Below are 21955 nucleotides of genomic sequence, written 5' to 3' on the forward strand. Positions count from 1 at the left end.
TGGTTTTCAACTGAGAAGTACTGTACATAGACACTCCCTACTTATGGCTCTGCTCTCATGGTCATTTTCCTGTCTTTCTGCATCCATGATAGCAGTTGAATTGGAGAAAGTTTTTCTTTTTAATCTTTCTGGACAGTCTCCTACCTCTGCAGCTGTAGGAGGTAACTCAAACATAAAATGAAAATATTTTTTTTTCTATTGTACTAAGGAATTATGATTGATTCTAATATGTCCAAACATTTGGCAAATATCATTTTTCCTGTAAAGTTGTTTTTTGGTGGTGTTTTTTTCTTTCAGAAGTTGCTTTAACATATCAAGCAAGCATGCTAGGAATGATTTAAAGCTTCTGGGTGTTCACATAGAATTCTGAGCTTAATGCTAGCCTAATTTTTTGCAAACTGAAATGCTGGAATTTAGGGGGACAATGATGTACACGTAGCAAATGGCTCTTACGCAATAAGCACAATAGATGATGGCTGAAGGCTCTGCCTTTTCTCTACCTCCTGACACACCCCAGGGTTTATGGAAGTTACACAATATGCACACCCACCAGTTAGGTTTTATTGCTTAATTACTTATAGGGAAAAAATGAAGTCTCCCACAGTCATCTGAAGTTGGGAAAACAGAATCGTTTGTTTTTTCAACTTTCGGTGTGAAATATGACTATAAAGAATATGGAAAAAACTCGACTACAAATATAGTCTACCAAAACAACATACAGACATACAGCAGCACATATTATAAAGCACATAAGGAATGTTGGCTAGTATATATTCTGAGCCAAGCAAGGCTCCCCAGACCTCTAATTATTTCTTTTAATTGACTACTCATGCCATAGAGCCTTTCTTAAATTGTGTCAATTACATGCACCATCCGAAATCCTGGTAAATCTATTTTCCTTCATGAGGTATTCTCGACTATATTGCAAATGTAAGCAGTGCCTGAAATCCAAGGGAATAAACCAGAACTTGTAAAGTCAGAACAATGCTTCCCTACTTCATAAGGATTTGCCTCTTTGGAGAAATGAGCTGTTCTTTCCCTAAGGTGCATTTATTGAAAAATCTCTCAACACAACATTCATCGATCCAGTCTAGCCAAATAAGGACAGCCTTACTTTGTATTTTAAATGCTCTTTGATATGAGAAAAGCTACTTTGACACTGTGAAAATGCAAGAGAAGCAAAGCAAATTGCAGTGGTATTGTCTTATCTATTGCTTATTACCGGAAGTTCTCAACGCTTGCTGGCAAAGGTTGCACCATTACCCTCTCTTCATAGATAAGGAAACTAAGGCACACAGAAGTCACTTCTCATATAATAGTACTTACTGAAGTAGTTTGATATTCAAAGCCTTCCCCCTGTGAAGGGAGACTCTGAAACCCAACCTAATCCAGGGCTATGCTGTGAAAGAGTGCTTCAACTTTGCAAAGGCATCTCAGTTAAGACTTCAGTTCAGCAAAACACCGGGTACATGAGTCTTAGTGCAGCTCGAGGATTCAGAATTCTGAGTATCACCTAAGTAAAACTTAAAAAAAAAAAAGCTAAAAAAGAGAGCAGGCCAAGAGGGAGATGGAAACTGGAGAGAGAATTTCTGCCAGAGAAACTAAGAACAAGAAGCCCTGTACCACAGAACTGGAATTTCTGATACAGGTCAGGATGGGCTTGTGAATGCTGCATCTGCAGCCTACGGGGGCAATGGGAGCAAGCTGCTCAGTAAATGAAACAACATATATTTTATGGAACTTATGCAACAGCTATACTGTAGCTCCTTCGGAAACAATGCTAATTACACACCTCTCGTGTTATCTTTGGATAACACTGTAATTAGTATGTGTCATCACTCTAGCCATGATTAAAATAATTACTGTAAAAAGTCCCTTGTAAGTAGCATTTACTGTTCCGGTTTCCAAACATGCACAGGATTTTTTTTTTTAAAGTATAATTGCTTTCTCTGTTCGCAGCTCAACACTATTTCTTTCCCCACCCACCTTCCACTTTATGCAGCCATCTGGTGTTGTAGCAAAACTTTAATGTGTGTGAAATACTTACAGCTCTTCCAAGTAGGGAAAGTTCTTGAATGCATCCTCCGGTAGCCTTGTGATGTTATTCATGCTGATATCTCTAGAGAAGAAGAAATACAGATTTATCAAGAAACAGTAGGGTATTTTGACACTCTAGGAAAAGGAGGAGAAAAAGAAAGCCTAATCAGATGGTATGATAACAGAAAGAAAATATTCTAGCATCCCACAGTAATATCTCTTTCTAGAAATTTGCATGCTAAACTTTCAAAGCACAGTAATTTGAGGATCCAGTCGCAGCAAAGACCTATATAATGGAAAGCTGATAAAAAAGTTTTCTGACACATCTAAGAAAAATTAAAAAAAATCACTGTGAAACTACAGGGTGTGCATGTATGGAAGAGGTTCTACAGTACTGTTATCCCCAGTACTAATTTTTACCAACTTACACATGCATACAATTTTAACACAGATGATTAAGACCGCTCTAAAACCACAGCATATGAAAAAATTAAAAAAAAAAAAAAAAGATTGTGACCACCCACCACGCAAATTTTCATCCCACAATGTCTTTTTAAAAAAAAAAAAAAAAAAAAAGAATACATGCATTGGGACTTAATAAAGAGCTTCTGGCAAACATGGCTTCTGGAACAACTGACAAGAATAGCAGAAACATGTCCTAGCTCTACCACAGTCATATTTTTTTTTTCTACAAAACCTATAGAAGTCCTCGAGGTAATAGTTTTAAGCAGATTTCATTCTCAGTCCGTGAGCAGAGACAGGCCGGCAGCAAGTGCTTACATGATAGGTATGCAGACCTGTTCAGCTTTTTTCTTTCCGAAGGAGCAGTAAGTGGCAAACTTGGTGCCATCACCTCAGTTCACACCTACATAACCATCATGGATAATCCAGTCCTAAAGCAAGTTATTACTCAATGTGAGTAAAAGTAGCACGAAAACAATTCAGTTTGATAATTAAACTAATAACTGCCTAACAATTCACGACATAACCCAAGTTCTTACTTTCCACTTGGTTACTGGTTTTTTTTAATATGTAGTTTAAATGAGCCATTCAGCGAGACTCGTTAGTACAGCTTCCTTCTGCTTGCTGTCCTCCACACATTGTTCACTAGCACCTATGTGCCACCTCCCCACGTATTTCAGGTAAAAAGCAACCAAACGAAACCAAAGCACCCCTTCCATCTCACTGATAGTCAGCAAGTACCACTGAAGCTCCTGCATGAATATCTGAAGGACTGGTGACTGCATGCAGGACAGCAGATTTTGTTTGCCACCTAAAAAGCTCAACCTCAGAATAAAGTACCAGTCCTTGCCTACTGCTGGTCAGATATTCTTAGCCCACCCATAGCCACCCCTGTTTTTCAAACATCTGCCTCAACTGGAATTATCACTTCTTCTGATGAGGTGGAAAAAGGTCAATTTAGACTCTCCCTGCTATGCTGGAAGGGCACAAATCCCTGAAGAACCATTTTGCAGCAGCAAAAACAGCCCCCTTGAGAAATTAAAAAGTTTCACATTCAGGTTATCTTCCATGGCTCCCACCCACGACAGGACTCGGTGCTGACCTCGGGAGGTTCAGAGTCGGGCCCCTAAGGGGAGCAAGGAGCATGCGGAGGGGTCGGTGCCACTGCTGAGGAAGTGGTGCCTTGGGATATCTGTGCCTTTTTTCATGCTCTGACAAACCAAATGCCATGTCAGTACCATATAACCTACCAAAAACGTTGCAACAAATTAAACCGCTTCTTGCAAAGAGTGCCCACACTATTCTTCCAGTTGCCAGACCATAATGTCTAACATAGCTCATTAAAAAAAGTTTCCTTATTTATACTGACAACAGAATGCACTATATAAAAAAAAAAAAACCATAGTTACTGGGGGTGTCGCGTGGAATATTTTTTCCCCACAGCAGTTGACAATGTCAACTGATGTCAGTGAATTTATGTTGAGATTAACACGTAACTGGCAACTGGTCTGCTGCCCCCGACCGAGCAGCACAGGCCCCCAGCCGCCACCGACACGAACACTGCACTCTTACATTAAATCTAGATGCAACAGTTTCATTAAACTATATGTTTATTAAATAGCAGGCCACAACTCCAGTTCTCATACCCCAGTGTAAACTAAGAGAGTTATTCCTCAGCAGCTGGCAAGAGCATACTAACGTAACCCAAGAGCAATGGAGATCAAAATAAGGTTCAGCACATACAAAACAAACCCAATTGTGAGAGATGACCGAGAAAATCCACTGTGGCACAACAGACTCCTTCAGGGAGCTGAACTGGAGATGATTTATTTCTGAACTCCACAGCCTGCGTGTTTTAAGAGGTGCTTTGTATCTCAGCGGCAGCTTGGGTACCGTGAGATGCTGCAGTTGCTGCAGGGGACATTTTTCATTCTTGTGCAGAGAAGTAAATAAAAGTATCAGATACATGAATCGTCAGCTGTCTGCTCCATGGTAGACTGCAAATTTTATTCTCCCTACTCCCCATATGCATTTTTCAAATTGTCATGAATACACGCATTCCACACATCCCGGCTAGTCCTCTCCTTTCCATATGACTACACATCCCCTTCCAGTATCAACCGGGAAGCATTTACGAAGAGGACAGAAGGGTAAGAATGGAGTGGAGACCCTACATGAATCCTAAGAAATAGTCACCTGTGCAAGAAAATTACAACTCTCTTAAAAGACTGTCCAGGTGATCTAAAACCCTATGCTCATATATACCGTATTAAACGGTGGTAGTAAAAATAGGTCAACAGTACGTATCATCAGAAAGCGCTTTATGAATGGCTATACATCGCTTTGTCAAGGATTTTGACTGCAGCCCCATTTGTTGTACTACATGACAGCTCTTTAGGACCCAAGTAGGAAATCACATCCATCTGAAAGCAATGGTCTTCAAGTTTCCAGAGCTATAAATGCCTGATTTTCAGAAGCGTCATATGCGATCCTAAACAAAGCCAATGGAAATCATGTAGACATACAGCATGGCTGACATCCCAGTTCTATGTATTTTGGGCTTTCCCTAGGATCTGAAATTAGCAAAGAATGTTTTTTGCCTGTAGCTCCAAGTGTTAGCATCTACAATTTTAATACGTGGAGTAAACTCTTTGGGTGTAATCACAAAACAGAACACCTTAAATAATGAAGATTTGAGAAGCATCATCAACAACCACAAATTCGACTGAAATTTATTTTCAGCAAAACTGCATTTGTAACAAAACAGGGACAAAAATAAATTGCAATTCTGTCTTCAGCATTATGATGTGAATCTTCAGGAACTGCTTATCATGATGCCTTGCTAAAAAGCTGGAAATATTACAAAATTTCTGTATTTGCCTTCATTACACATGATAGTAACTCCTACTCAGTAAATAAGCCAGGCTTTACACCACTGATTTGCAGACTTTGGGAAACACCAAGACACTAACTTTCAACGTATCTTAATGACCACCATACAAGTTTTAAATCAATTTTTGCTTAATTAAAAACGTTACGTAAAAGCAGTTTTGCTGCACAAATAACAAACTGATTGCCAATGCCTCACCAATCCAGGGGCTTGGACAGGTCACACTTCGAAAAACTGCTAGAAAAAAATTAAGTTTCAATGTAAGGGATGAGAAGGTCAAAACGCACTAATCTTATCCGAAGTGCTCTATCAGCAAAAAAACAACCAATACAGAAGGGAACAACTGATACAGAAGGAAATAAACACAAAGAATTGTAGAAGCCGAAATGAGAAACTTGATTTCTTTAAATATAATTCCCTCCCCAGTTTACAGAATATCCTCAGACAAAGAATGAGTTCATGGGCACTATTTGCTGGTAATAAAATACTAAGTAGTTCTTGAGCTTCAATGCAAGCATTAACAAACAATATTAGCAGACACATACCCATACCACTAAAATTAGATGAATTAATAACTGCTCCACAAAAAAGTCTGGATAGTCAATTTGGAAGATACTTTTAATAACACATACTTTATAGAACTACAACAAAAATGGACTAGCACCATATATTATGACAAAATGATGGCAAATACTCCCAAAAAACCACTGCCCAAAACCAAAAATAGCCCTTGCCAAGTTTCTATCGCTTTTATTTCAGAAAATAGTCACTTTACTGTTTCTACAATTTCACAAAAACAAATCAGTGCATGCAGAATCAAGGAGGCTGTCCACGTAATAAAGATAAAATATTACTACAGGCCTTGGATACGTCAAAGAAATCTCCACTGAGAAGTTGCCCTACTCCACCTGTTCCGCCACCTCTACCAGAAAGACCTCAGGCCTATGAGCCCAGAGCTCATTTAAGGTCCTAATATATAAAATAAAGTTCTAAGAACAAAGAAATACCTAAGAGTACTTTCCCGACCTCCAGCAGTGTCCATGGGAATGACGCTACCACACAACGGAAGGATCACGTCAGTAGTTGCCTGATGCAGCATTTCAGCCGGGCTACACTGAGGGTCCCATTCTGGATCAGGTTATGGCATCCAGACATAAGTCCCCCAAAACCAGCACAACACCTACAAACCTTTCAATCACTACCAAAAAAAAAAAAAAAAAAACCCACCCCCAAAAAACAACAAACAAAACTAAACACCAAAAAACCCCCACACTTGCCCTGAATTTTACTGGTACACTGAAGTTCTGGCTCAGTATCCGAAAAGCTTATCTTAAATTTCTTGTTCTTTCATCACTTCGCAGTATGATCCGTCAGCCCCAGCAACCTACAGCTCTGTCCTGAAATTAAACTCAGCCCCACGCTTACATTTGGGACATTTTCCCTGGGAAGCGCAAAACGGACACAACAGCTTTAAGAGGAAAAAGATGAGGACAGCGATGCCATGGTTTCACACCGTAGCTTCATCAAGAAAAGGAAGAGGAAGCCAGGGGCAGACCTGCACCTTTCAGCAGTTAGCCATTAACTGGGCTTATCTGTACTAAGCAGCCAGGCTAAATCTTCGCTCGCTAACCAACTTTAACCGAGGCAGGTCAGGGCGTGATCGGGCAAGGAGCTGGCATCAAAACTAAACCAGGGAGCAGCCGAAGGTGGTAACCTCTTTAGCAAGAAGAGGCTGCATCGCGGGGATAACATGAATCACAGCCTTATAGGTACAAGTAGTTTCGCCATTTCAGGTAGGAGAGATGTAATGCCAGAATAAAAACACAACCGGGCTCCCTCCTACAGTGCTCCTGCTGCCCTGCCTGCAGTTTTGACGACAAATAAGGCTCTTGCACTCAGTCAGAAGTTTTGTCCTTCTTCCAGGAAGGTACTACAGAAAGAAAACAAACAAACAAAAACCCAACAAAACACAAAACAACTAAAACAAGCAGCTTTAAGAAACCTACTAAAAATGTTATTTTACCATCCCAGGTACTGCAGAGCCTGATTTTTACAAGCCAAAGGTGAAAAATCAAGCCATGGTACTCCAGCCGTCACTTGCCGTCTTCACCCTGCTTCAGTAGATCCCTTCAGGTTATTCCGACAACTACTTTAATCTCTATTTCCAGCTTAGTTTAGCAAAGTCCCCTGCTTTCACCTAAACACAGAAACACTTTAAAGTCTTTAAAACACCTGTACGTATACTAACCAGCAAGGACACTAAAAGCTATGAAAACCTCCCTCTGTTGAAAACAGGCATCAAATGAGATAAATTAACTTGGGAGAGGAAAGCACCTTTACTGGACACAGTAAAACCACACAGCGCCACATCTCCTCTGCATAAAGCAGGAGGTATAGACTACTCTTAGAGCACCCAGCAGTGGAGATTTCAGAAACCTGAACTAGGCAATATAATCACATCAACTTTTTTATTATACTCCTCTTGTGCAAGAATTCCAGTTCCTGATGGCAAGTTTTGGTTGCGGTTTTGGGGTTTTTTTTAGGGTTTTTTAAGGATTCATTATTCTACCACTAACCAAAGTCAAACTTCCCCAGGCTTCAGGATGAGCAGAAACACTTCGTATCTCGAATGGCAACTTACTAATTCTCTCACATTTTAAACAAAGAAACTCCTACTTATCTTTAGAAAGTCGCTTCAGCCACAGCTTTCATCAGTGGTATCACACAGAAGAGAATTAGATAAAATGCACAGCAAGTCACAGCGTCTCCTGCAGGGCACAGATCACCACCTCTCTCATTTTAAAGTACTGCCTCTACCATAAAGTAGCCCGACTCTTGTTACATTTATCCTAAACATCTTTCTTACCGATTGCCAGAGCTGGATTCTGGCTAGAATCTGCTGACTAGAGATGATGGAAATGGAGGAGGGGGCCGATAATTTTTGCACGAGAAGAAAAGCTGCAACAACAGAGAGGGACCACAAAACGGGTAACAGACTTCCTGTAGAGGGCTACAGAAAGGACAGGCAAAAATGATAAATACATTAGCCCAAGATATAGTCAGAGCATGAAAGCTAATGACCCACAATAGCTGATGGGCATTGAAAAGGAAAATGATGCCAGTCTCTCTGGACTGAGGGACATTTAGCCGCAACAGCCCTTTTTTTTTTCCTGACAATACCTACTGTTCTTCACTGCATCTCCCCAGCCAAAAGGTATGCACATTTGAGGCAAAGAAACCTTCCTCGCTACCCAGCTCTGGTGTGCTGGTATGTCTCCTAAAACTGACAGGAGCTGCCGGTGGTACGCTTTCTATCCTGTGCTCCAACCTCGGCTATCAACACTTGGATCCGCACCGAACTGGGGCACACGCACCTTCCCACCACATTTGTGCACTGCATCCGAAGGCACGCTAACGACCTAAAATACTGCACTTTGTAAAAAGGACCTTAAGCCGGAAACACGTGAAATATCTAGCTACAGAAAAGGAAAGTTAGATCTCAGCCAAACCCAATCGAGATTGGCTGCTTAAAAAATAAAATCAAAATACACCCCTGTGCTCCCCTGCACTTCATTAAGAGCTAACTTCTTTTTGGCTCTCCACCTAACCTCTATCTTTTGCAAAGTCTAGAAGGGAAGGGAGAGAGGGAAGCGGGGGGGAGAGAGAGAGGAGTGTTTGTTGAAGGAAAGAAGATCATGTTTCAACAAGGCACCTTTAAAATCCTATAAAATACTCCCTCTGAGCAAGCTTAACCTGTTTGCTGATAGATAATAGCATGTAATACTGTAGGCTCCATTCAGTCTTTTCCAAGGTCTGGGCCCTCTGCCACCGAGTTATTTAATTATAACACTTACAAAATTATTTAGGCAGAGCTATCCATATTTGAATAAAGCCCTCCTACCTACTTGTACAAAACCATTAGGTAAAAGGTCTTAATCTTATGTAAAATTCCCCAGGTAGTAACCCTGATCCAGTTTCAGTGGTACTAGGAAAAGCTGGAGCTGTTAATATTTTTAGAAACTATGTTAAATAAGCCAGGTTATTGCAAATGCAAGTCAGCAAGATGCTGGAAAACACTCAGCAACAATTAGCCACCCTTACCACTGGGACCATTGATATCTGGAAGATGTCCCAATTACATTAACGTTGGTGAAGACAAAGCAACAGATGTTCTTCTTAGTATACCAGATCAACAATTTTTTGTTGATTATCCAAAAAAAGGGACAGAAGTTTACGTAGCTGTATGGCAATGGTCAATGCTTCAAATTCAGTCCAGGCCACGCCTGGATTAACCAGAAGAACTGCCTGGTGTTCCCTGTGGCAGCAGGGAGAAGCAGAGGAGCTGGAGCAGAAGGTGGGCAGAGGGGAGAAGAGAATCAGGGAAACTCAAGGTTAGAGCAATCCAAGTTGTACTGCGGTGCTACTGTCTTGAAGAAACATTTGGTGCCGAACTCCTTGTAGGAACACGCTCACATGATGAAAACCAACATAATTTTCAACCAAATCACACACCTCAGCAGCCAGTCCCAGGGGAGACCAGAAGCTGAATTACATCCCTGGTTTAGACCTACTTTCCCATTTAGCCAGTTCCTTCAGGATGAACATAAAACCACTGAAGGGATGGAGTAAATGAGCTTGCATTAATACTGTCCCATGTCTTAATCGTATTCAGTATGTAATGAAAGCATAGAAAGCCTAGAGGATCAGCAAGGAAATTCTAATTACATTAATTCAATTGAAAAGAGTTTGGGGTTTTTTTTGTTTTGTTTTACTGTATCTTCCTGATAAGAAGTGAACAATTCTCTTCCAGAAGCACCACCTCACAACTACTGCTTTGAACAGTAATTGCCTGCACCGTGAATCCAACGAGTGCAGCTAAAATTCAAGGATGTACGTTACATGCAGACATGCCAACCCCAACAGCTAGAAATCATGAACAGGAGGCAAACAAGTATCAGGCAAAGGAAAGATGATGTTTACAGAGGAGCCTACACTTGGAAAATGTTTGAGCTTGCAATGGTGTTTGAGTTTAAATAAAAGTTAAAGTAATACGCTGAGTAATTAGTTCTTACCTTTTATATACTACCTACATCTATTACTGCAAGGTTTGGCTACCTCAGCCTATACTATTAGCTAACATTTAAATGGTAATAGCACACCGATGCCCCAATATGTTAGACTGGTATTGTATTTAAAATTTACATTCTCCCAACTTCTGACAAGGTCTGCACAACTACCAGTGCCCATCTCTCAGAGGGAAGGGCCCAACTCGAGGGCACCTCTGGGTATGCCAACAGCCAGGACTCTGCAGTATTAACTATCCCATATCCTCCAATTCTTACTGCCATGCCCAAACGCATTTTTCTCGTTCTGATCTTCATCTGCTGTTCCCTTTAACATGGACAAAGCTGTTAATGATAAAACAAAATGGAAGATTTTAAACCAATTTTTGCATTAATGTAGATTTTTCTCCTTGTGATTCCATCTCTCCCCAACAATCTTAAGTATGGTCCCACTGCCTCTGACGTGATCAGAGACCTCCAACACTTAAAAAGCACAGAAACCTGTTCTATATTCACAGCCCATTCTGCAGTCACAAAAAGCCTATCAGCCATGCCATTTTTTCATTTATGAGCATGTTTCCTTTTCCACTTCTAGGAAACATTCTTGCAAGAAAGGAAATACACAAATACTTAAAGCCTTAGTCAACATCTGCTGTGACTGGCTAAGACACAGGTTGCCTTCCCACCCAGCAAATACACTTGCCATTTCCTAAGTACCCATGCTATCTCTCTAATGAGCACAATGTCTTATCATCTGTTGTTTGTATTGCAACAAGAAGCTAAGGGCCCTAGTTCAACATGTCAACGTGACTGGCACTGTACAAATACACAGTTGGAGACACTCCTCACCTAGAAGAGTTTGCTGCTTAAATGGACAAGACAAACAGCACGGGAGGGAAAACAGGCACACAGAGGTGAAGTAACCCGCCCAAAGTCACCAGCAGAGCCTGGAGCCCCCTCCAGTTGCCCAATGCTGCTCACGTGCTACGTCCAGCTAATACCCACCATGTCCTTTTCAAAAGACATGAATTACCTTTATTTTCCTTTTTTTTTTTTTTCTTTTTTTCTTTTTAGCAGTGAAACAGGACAGGAGACTGTTCTGACAGTTCCTCATTTGCTGGATGTGTAGGTTCACTCCATTTGGTAGAGGCAGAAAGAAGTTATGCTCTAACAGCTTTGCAAGCAGATTATATGCAATGTTTCCATCCACTTTTCTGTGGCTTTAACTAGAACGTTTGTGTGACCGCTCACTTTGGTATAAAGCACTTAACCTGCTTTTTCATGGAAGCAATCAAACTTCAGAGTACCCACCAACCCTGGCTATTAGAGGGGATTGACATATTCAGAAGTTTCAGGAAACAGGGTTAGATGGAGCCCTTTTTCAGTACAAATACAAAAAACCCATATAAATCCTGTTGATTCCAGTAAGCTTTTAGTATTTTGCTGAAGCAGGACCTACAACATTTTCACTGACAGCCACAGAAAGGCTGAAAAATTTCAGACAGGTCTGTTCCTGCAAAAGAAGTAACATCCCCCTCTTTCCCCCACCATATTTGTAAGTTATTTCTCCTGCCTCCTCCTTCCCATGTCACATCAACCTGTTGGGTTTTTTTTTCTTCCAACATGATGTCTTAGCTTTCTTTCAGACACAGTAACTAGCTCTAATGTACCCTATTCATGTGCCAATCAAGCCATCATCAAGATCTTAGTGAGAACAATACTTGTATGCAAAGACCTATTTTGAACTGGTATTTGAGTCACTGCAGGCCAGCCATTAAGCAATCACACATACGGTTAATGGCCTATGTTGACACATGGTGGGGAATTAACCCAGAAAAAAATTCCACTGCATTATTATGAAAGAGATCGTATCCTGGAATAGGAATATAGCACAAGTTAACATGCTCTTTGGTTAATTTTTAAGAGCCACACGTTTGGTGCGGATTACGGGCTGAAGGAAGGGCTTATTGTAAGCTGAGGAGGAAACAAAATGTCTTTCAGTACAAGTGTATTTCCCTTACATAGTTAGACGTTATTTATAGCAGAGAGTAAAATTATGCATTATTCATGGTTTTATAATCATTTAGTCTCAAGAATACAGCAACACCAGGGAATTGAGTTAAAAAAAAAGGAAAAGAAAAAGAAAAAAAAAAAAAATCAGGCCATGAGTGTGACAGGCACATTTAATCAAGCAGTCTGAGGGCAAGCCTGCGCTGAGACACTCCTCTTATACCTATGAGCATCCATCAAAATGGAATAACCAACCTGTGCAAGACCATGAATAAGTCCATGGACAAAACCGAGTGGGAACTCGGATGATCCACATCCCCGATCTGTAACCAGCCTCGTATGCCCTGCTACCACCCAAACTGCTGGCAGGGGAGCTCTCAGCATGGTTGCATCACAGCTACCCTCCACCTTGACAGTTTTTAAAAATCATTTATAAAAAGCAACATGGTTATCCAAGACTCCAAGGGTAACTACAGATTAAAACATCGGAAAAGTCATTGCGTTTGGTGATAATTCCCTCAAATTTACAGCCACTTGAGGTAACACAGACTACAGGGGGACTTCAGGAGAGCAGCAGAGCCGTTAAAATCTGTAAAGACCAACATTTTTCAAAGGACCACTGCATAGCATCTTTGCCACGCAGACTCATCATGCCCTGCAACTAGCACAGCAGTTGTTGAGGGGGATCAAATCTAAGCAACATCATTATTTTATGCTGATTCCATGTCTTCTACACTTTATCCAGCTTGTCTCCTGTCTCCAAACAGCACAGCTTGGGCTACACATGAAGCCAAGGCAAACTGTAACCCTGGCAGTGGAGCCTTTGCGTGCAAGTGTTCAAAATGCTGTCCTCCTATTAGTGATACTTTTGTATTTCACTGACATGTCTTCCAGACATGGGAAACTACAGCGAATACTTTAATACCTTCATCTCATTTAACAATAGTCCCAGTAAACTGGCTGGAATAACAACACTCCAGGTAAGAGGCTTGAACCTGGCATCATCATCAGTTTTGGCAAGACTTGAGATTATTTGTAAAATCCACTAAAGGTAAGCAGAAGGATTTTTTTTTTTTTTTTTTTAAATCCACAGGTCTCCACACATAAAGGGAAAAGGAGAACGCAGTAAGTTACATGCTTAAGGCTTCAACCTACTACATCGTCCAGGGTGTAGTTGCATGATGGGTTTTCTTTCTGATGAAGGAAATTGGCTTATATTCCCATCACTTTCCACCTCCATGGTGGAACTGTTTACGGGCAGCATTCTGTAATCAGATCATTATAATAATCTGGATATAAACAAAAACATTTCTGGGTTTTGGCCTCTACTATGGAGCAATAGACTCCTATGGTAGTAGGAAAGAGGAAAGGTAGTGAGTGAGACAGTGGGAACTTCGCACTCAAAGAAAATGTGACATGTAGCTATGCCTGCAATGAAATCAACACCAGATTCCCTAAAGGAGTTTTACAGAAAGGTATTTGTCATGTTTTAAGTAAATAAAGTTTAACACTGTGTTTGCAACCAAGTTAAAATAGGGCAGAATTGCCAGTTGCAACCGTTTTCCTTACCATCGCAGAGTCCTATTGAACCATCAACCACGAAGGTAACTATGTCTTTTTTTAATGACTCTACAGCTTTGATTTTTCTTTAATGAGTTAAGTCAGCCCCAGGTTAGAGACATATCCGAGTTTTAATTTAAAGCACACATTGCTAAACCCGACACAGACACTTTACACATGACCAAGCCAAGGTTTTGTTTGTTACTATTGAGGAAGTTCTCAAGCATTTTTTCCTTATTGAAAACTTCTGTGAACTACCATTACTGAAACACTAGGAACATCACCAAACTATGTAATCTAACCAGTTTAATGAGATCTAGGTTCCCCCCCCTCCAGTCTCAGGTCCCTGCTGCATACCCACAAACACCTACAAGGCACATTTTGTTCCATTTAACAGCTTCAAGGGCAATTCCGTAAAACTTAAACCGCCTCAAGAGGAGCACAGGGAGCCACGCTCACCCTTTGGACTCCAAGGACACCACATCTCGCTCCACCTAGCAACACAGTATTTACTACAACAAACAGTGCACACCAAAAGCTCCCTGTTACAACTCCGGACACAGACCCGTCAAAGGTTCAGTTCCTTGCCCCAGCACAGACTCATTTTGCGGGTTTGGACAGGTTGTTTCCTCTTCCCAAACCCCAGGTTCAAAGGAGAAAAATCTTTTCTGCATCTCTGAGAGGAAGGGGGAGGATAAAGCTGCCAATGATGTTTCTAAGCTGTCCAGACGGAGCCCAGCACTTAAATCTGCTTACACTGATAGAAAAGCAGTGCTATCATTACACACATACATTCATATAAAAATCTTCACTGCATTTTCACTCTGTGTTTTTGCTCTGTTGCAAAAAGAGAACACAAACAGCTACAAATCCAATTTCATAAAAATGCCAACTTTAGTAACTCTAAGTACTTTGAATTTTATTCATTTTCTTCTGGTTTATTTTTGTCTCCTAGTCTGTCCCACCCAATGTTTAGAAAGCAACCAGAGCCTCAAAAGTCTGGGTAAGCCCTACAGTTTTAGAAGGCTAAAAGCAAAAAAGCAAAACAAAATCGGTGCATGAACACAGTCACTGATACAATTAAGCCAGAAGACAAAATGTTTACATTTCAATCAGTCCAAACCTATATATAACAGCTTTAGCATTTAAGAATTTTTTTCACTTACATATAGCATGTAACTTGGATGTAACTAAAAAAAAAATCTTTTTCTGCAATACAGCACTATAATTATCTACATACTGTGGGAAAACTAAAAGCACACAGTACAGCTTTCTAGTGTCAAAATAGATTTCATGGCAGCACCTGGAATGGCCTTTATAGAACCAAACATGCTTTTACATAGCAATTTTCAAGGCATCTTAAAGTAGCTGACAAAGCACGAGCAGTTTTGATAAGATGTAAAACTTAGGTTTTGGAAATTCTTGATCGTCAATTATTGCACAGTACTTTAACAGAAAAGTAATTTCCACTTCATGACATTTGAAGGATTAAAGGCTGCCTGAAGTCTCCTGCGTGGCAGCATTCATGCGTGCTAACATACAACCCTTGCATTTCACTTGGGGAAATGCTACCTTCAACGAACTTTACGGTAAAGCGAGGGTTGCTGCCTATTGACAAGACATGTAGCTAAATGCAAGAATCCAAACAGCCTCACTAGCTGCATACGAGCTTCCCCTCCTTTTGAGTTACACTGGTTTCAGCTATATTCCTCTTTTTGATTTATCCGAGATGTATGGCCAAGTCCTTTACATGCATGAAGACATGGGTTGAGCATCCAACCTTACCTTCCAGTGAACCTTAGACATGACTGAAAATGTAAGCTGCATAAAACGTCTACCAGGACGCTCTTAAAGAAGAGCTACAGGTTCAGCTTCTACTTCAACAGTACAGGACTGAATAAGGGACATCAAGGAAGTATTTGAATTCAATTTTATTTTTTCTTGTATAATGAGAATGTCAGGAATTAGCTCATTCTTATCTGACTAATCACAGAGGCGACATTTCATTTCAAGCAGCAAAACTTCATGTATGCTTTGCCTCGTGAAAAAACACAACTCTTTCCTTGGTAGTCAAAGTTGTATAGCTTTTACTAATTTTTTTCAACCTGCATTTGCTGCCTTGGTATGTCTTGGTAAGTCTTGATATGCATTAAAGTCCAGGACCTACAGTGACAGCAGCAGTTGCGGTGTTTACATACATAACGGTGGATTTTCTCTCCCAAAGTCTGCAGTAAAAAACTAGCTAGCATTATGAGCGCTGGTGGGGGGGGTGGAATTTGGCCACCAACTGGAACAGTTCTCTCCCAGAAGATGGACAGATTAGTTCTACTTCTGCAAGTAACCCTGGGACAAAGCCTCCTCCCCCAGCCTCCCCCCAGACAGAGCAGGGTCTCACACCTAGAGACCTCCCTTTGCTGGAGCATCAGACTGCGCGACATTGCTCTCCCAAGAGCCGAGCTGCTCGCTCGCTCCCTCCAGCAGGCGAGCCAGCCCCCGCACCCAGGAGCCGGTCCCCTCTGTCACTGCCAGCGCATCTGCGTGCGGAGCCGTCACTGCCAGGGTTGTGCGAGCAACTTCACAGCACTGCACACGTAGGCGTCTCACGCGTTCTCGGGAACTTGGCAGAGGTACGGCCCTACTGCTGACACCGGCCAACAGATGACAAGTGCCCAGAGAGCTGCATCCTCCGACGCTTTGAGAGGCTGCCTGTGCCACGCTAAGCCCAAGGGGGGCACGACCAACTTCAGGGGATGTGGGTTGTCAACATAGTGGAAACTGCCAGGAGCAGTCACATCTGCAGGTAACAAGCCATCCAGTTAAAAACACAAATCTATAAAGGGAAATAGTCTGGATGAAGAGAAACCAACTGAAGGCACAAAAACTCCTCTGTATGCACCAAGACATGAAGGAGGAATGTCCTTATAGTGCTTCCACCTCCGAAGGTCAAAAGGCAAAAGGCAGACTCTCCTTCTACCTGCAGCAGAAAGCCACACAAGATGAGGAACAAGACTTTTTTCTTCTCTTCCCCACTCCCCCATAGTATTATCATGAACTATGCCTAAACGCAGATTTTAGGCGGCTATGCAGAGGCCACCACAAGCAACCTACCACAACCACCAACAGGCCTCCTGAGCCACTAACATGCCGAGAAGTTTTCCAGCGTAACAAACTAAGATAGACCAACTCTGACTGCGGTGTGGGTACTTAACTCAAAATTTGCCCCAAACTGGAGGAGACTTCTCCAGAATCCAAACAGTTGGTGAACCTGATTCTTCATCAACCAAGACTTTTCACACATTTAAACTACAACTAGAGGCTCAAACAAGGAAAATCTGGGGGAAAGGAATATATTTTGAATTATAAAAGCAAGGGTTGTGGGAAAAGATTTTATAATGGACCAACCGATAGAGATGTGGGAGAAGGAGTGGCAAGTTTCATGCACAGACTCTTTCTGAGGATCCTAATGGCATGCAGACATTTATTTTGCTGTTGTAGGACTTCCTGCTAACCTGCAGATGTTGTCCCTCCATCACTACAGCACACAAAGCAGCCAGCACAGTCTGAGGTGACAGCCATAAGAGGGTTAATGCACACTGCACACCAATTAGAAAAACCCTGCAGTTAATTTTAACTGCAATTGCAAAGAAAAAAAGAAAATAAGAGGAGAAAAAGAAACCCCCAAAAACCCCACTCTCCCACATGCCCAGAGAAAAAGCCGAGTATACTGTTGGCATGGGGAATCCAGCCCTTTACACATTCCCATTCCACGCCAGCACATTCACAGTAGTTTTCAATAAACATCTACACAAGTCACTGGAGGGGAGAAAAAAAAAAAAAATCTGTTTTCTTTCATACAATTCCACAAAAATAACTGTCATCACAACCATCCTTATGGCAGAAAAGTCCATATTTGCCTGCAGTGAAATCTGTCTGCAGCTGCCCTGTGGAAAAGACAGCCAATAATTGGCTTCTTTCACCTCTGTTAACCACGAACAAAAGTGTCATTCAGCTCCCAAATGGACAGAAGGCACCAATGGATGGTCAGCTCGCTGAGCCAATGGGCTGGAATAACAATAACCCTGAAGCATTTTCTTTTTCCTTTTGTTTAGTCTTTCAAAGCCCTTAATTAAGACCCTCACAAAGCACCCCTACAGGCTTCTTTCAATGGGGCATTACACGCCTGTTTTCTTGTATTTAAGGAAGAAAAGTAACAGGGATTTCTGAAACACATTAAGCAGTACACACAATTTCCATGTATTCACAACTGAAACACTGTTACATTTTAGCTTTTAAATATTACTGTCAATAAAGAGAAGTTCAAGCTTAGTGTGCCTGCTCTTTGCTGTACGTCCTTTGCTACGTCAAGAAAAAAAAAAAAATTACAGGCGGTCATAAATCTGGCATAACCACAACAGCTCACTCAAATCCATCGCAAGCCAGCAGCTCCCAAAATGAAGGCAAGTGGAACAACCCATGTTGATGAAACATCCCTGAGCATCCTGAAGCAGACAGCTGAGAAAGGACCGGGTAACGCAGGGAACTAATTTGTTGAGACTGCACATGACGCACTGGCATTGTCTGAAAATCGGAGCTTGCGAAGGCTAAGGTACAGACCCTGCTGGGTTTAGCGGCCTCGCGTACAATTAAGTATCTGCTTGCGTTTAGCACACGTGAAGGTAATCTGTACTCCATTATTTATGACCAAACTGACCTAATACCAATGTTTGTATATTAAACAGGACGTTTGAGGACTACCTCTGCTTTTTAGCAGTGTAGGCAGTCTCTGCTTAACAAAAACGCTATAGAAACTTGCAATATTTGAGCAAACAGCAGCTCTTTTCTTGAAGGACTTCTCTCCCAGCCACCAATAGGAAACAAAACAGTTTTAAGAAAACACCATTGAAATGTCACCCTCGTAGGTGCAGGCTGGTTTGAGGAAACCTAGCCGTCTGGCCCCTTCCCGCTCCAAAGCGTCCCGAGCAGCCGGCTAACGTGGCCCCTGGTTTTTGCGAGGCACCCAGCGTGTGCGGTGAGGGGAGCAGGGCTGAGCGGGGAGCACCAGGTCCAACCAGCACCTAACAAAGCCGTCGCCCGGCCAGCGGCGTCCAAGCCCTGGTGCCGGCCCTGCAGCGTGCGGCCGTCTCTCTCCGTTGCCTTGTAAACGCCCTTGTCCCATGAAAGGCGGCGTATGGGCAGCTTCCGCGCAGGAGACCGGCCCAGCAATAGGAGGTGCAGCCAGAAACTACCAAAACCATTAGCAGAGGGTATTTTTCATGTCAAAGAACCACAGGCTGAGGGTCTGGTAATCTCCAAAACGCCCTCTCCCCTGCAAGAAAATGGGAAAAGTCTTTTTATGACTGACAGAAACCCCACACAGCACGAAGAGGGAACAGAACAAAGACATTTTTCTTACTAACACCAATCTGAGCGAACATAAAAAGCAATGGTTTAAAATCCTCCTCTCTACGCTACCTACGTATCCAGCAGGCATTCTTTAACAAGCACCACTTGCTATAAAGACTTCATGAGTCTAGGCAAAATGCAACTGAGTATAAATCAGCTTAGACTTCTTTTTTTTTTTAATATACCAAAGAGTTAGCTGCTTGTGTCTGTATTGACGTAGTCAAGGAAGTAACTTGCCTTTCAGAAATGGTAATGTAGCGGCAGTACTCAGTGATTCTGCTATTCAAAACCAGACTGCCTATTTAAGTATCATACACCAAAATCTCTTCTAGCCTTACCTTAGGCCACTGATTTAAGGCCCCAACAAATAATACATGAGTATCACCTGTCCTACATGGTGTTCTTGTTTCCTCCTACTACAAGAAAATATGACATAACTGTACTAAAAGGGGGGTGGGGGGGGGGGTGGCGGGGAAGACAATGTCTGCTTGACTTCGTTTTGAAGGCCTAACTCCAAACACACGTTTTTGGAAAGCCTGTTCACAAGCCTTTATCAGAACGCTTTGTATCACTGACCTTGACAGAGCTTCAACATCGATCAAGCAGGAGTTTGCTCTCAAGTTCTGTTATATTATTGACAATTTCTGTGATTATTTACCACAGCAGTTCAAGATAGACAACTCTCCAGCAGCAAAGAGCAAGAAAAGTAATTTAAACTCTGAAAACAAGCATGAAATGTCATCCTAAGTGCATCCAATGCATCAGCTACAATCTAAATTCATACCATGCTGATAAAAATCTCACAAGAGTATCTGATAAAACTGCAATATAATGTGAAAATATGCCACTGCAATACAATGTAAAAAAGCAAAACAAGACCCAGCCTCCCCCTTGCCCGCCAAGGCCCCAGACACAGCTCCAAGTAGCACACGCAAAGGGTAAGGCTTGCCTCTCCCTAGTTGCATGGCTCAGCATCCAGGACAGAGGAATCTCAGTACCTAAACTTCTATGGTCTTAAACAACCAAAAAACAACACACACCCCCCCCACCCGAAAACCTGTCCAGACATCAGAGGTGCTCGCCATCATGACTGTTGGTCAGAAATCACATCCAAACTGGATTAGTTGTGCTAACCAAATTTAGTAGGACAGCTCTGGACTTCTGGATTCTGCCCTAACATGAATAAAAATAATACGACTTACCATTGCTGACCCAAAAACATAAACCAATACAAAATTAGCGTATTTTCTAATTTTTAAGGAAAATGTATACCAGCAAATGAAATCTTTCACAGAAACCCTCAGTCAAAAAAACCTGATTGCCATCGCTTGCCATTATAAATAAGAGGTCAAAGAAGGACTTACTACTAGTAATCTTTTTGAAAAGGTTAAGTTCTCTCTTCAATTTAACTCCATTCTCAGTATTCACATGACTACACCTATTTAAAACTGAGTAGATTTTAATCACTAAACTGTCAAGAAAAAAAGGGCATACTTAATGCAAACAGAACATTACAAGTATTTACATGAAAAACAAAGACCTACCACATTAACTATCCAGCCCACACTCTCAGCAACTGAGATTAAGGCTTGTCAAGTTTAATCATGTACATAGGATCAATTTTTTTATATAAACACATCTAATGCGCATGTGTGATGGAAAAGCAAGAGACCCACAAAAAGCAATCGAGTAATCCACCTGTATTTCTAGCATGCACATGCATCTTTCCAGCAATATGCATTTTACAGATGAACTCCAAGAAGAAGATTGGGCTTGTGAACCCTTGTCTTCTTGGCTATCTCCATACAACAAACCCGGGCATATTTTTACTTCATCATAGCTATCCTATAGGCAAGGTAATACGCTCTAGCTCCTACATAAAAGCCCCTGGTCAATGTAAATTCCTTTTTGATGTATAAACCTATGTTGCCGTGAAGACAACTATAATGGATGCAAGGTGGACAAAGAATACCCCTCCCAAGCTCCATTAATAGAGAGATCTGGTTTTTCTTGTTCTCACTTATTTCAAAGAAGTCCAGTTTATTTTGCCTTGAAAGACCATCAGTTTTACTGAATGAGTAAATTGGGCCCAGTAAAACTTGCCATGCAGCTTGAAACCTGCCCTTAAGACGGACACCTTAGTGCTACTCACACCCTGTCTTCCCCACTACTAATTTCATCATTTACTACCATCAACACATTAATTTTTCCAATCTACCACCAGCAAAATTGCAAAGATACTATTAAAAAAAACTAACCCCCTGAAAGTTTAGAGGGTGAAAAGGTTTTTATTGGAACTGGCAAACCATACCCTCTTTTCATTTTTAATAACAATACACCTACTAACATCAGTATTTAAGCTACCAGAAATGGAGTAGTGCTCTGCAATTATGGTGTCAGATCCCACAATAAATGCCAACACATCTTATATTCGCTACCAAATCTGAAAAATATAAAGCAGATGTAGTAATTTATTTTAGCTTTTAGTTGAGGGACAAGTAATCCTGCAACAGATCAGAGATTAGAGTGT

The 21955-nt window shown here is 41.5% G+C and overlaps 1 protein-coding gene across 1 annotated transcript in view; it reads right to left on the minus strand.

The window, feature by feature from the left end:
• LGR4 (leucine rich repeat containing G protein-coupled receptor 4) overlaps positions 1–21955 on the minus strand; it is a 79128-nt gene that overhangs the window by 41686 nt on the left and 15487 nt on the right. The window contains exon 2 of the mRNA XM_075712146.1: positions 2048–2119. Within this exon, the coding sequence (XP_075568261.1) occupies positions 2048–2119 (72 nt within the window). The remainder of the gene's footprint in view (positions 1–2047; positions 2120–21955) is intronic.

Source organism: Pelecanus crispus, chromosome 6, assembly GCF_030463565.1.
Source record: "Pelecanus crispus isolate bPelCri1 chromosome 6, bPelCri1.pri, whole genome shotgun sequence".
Classification (NCBI taxonomy): Eukaryota; Metazoa; Chordata; class Aves; order Pelecaniformes; family Pelecanidae; genus Pelecanus; species Pelecanus crispus.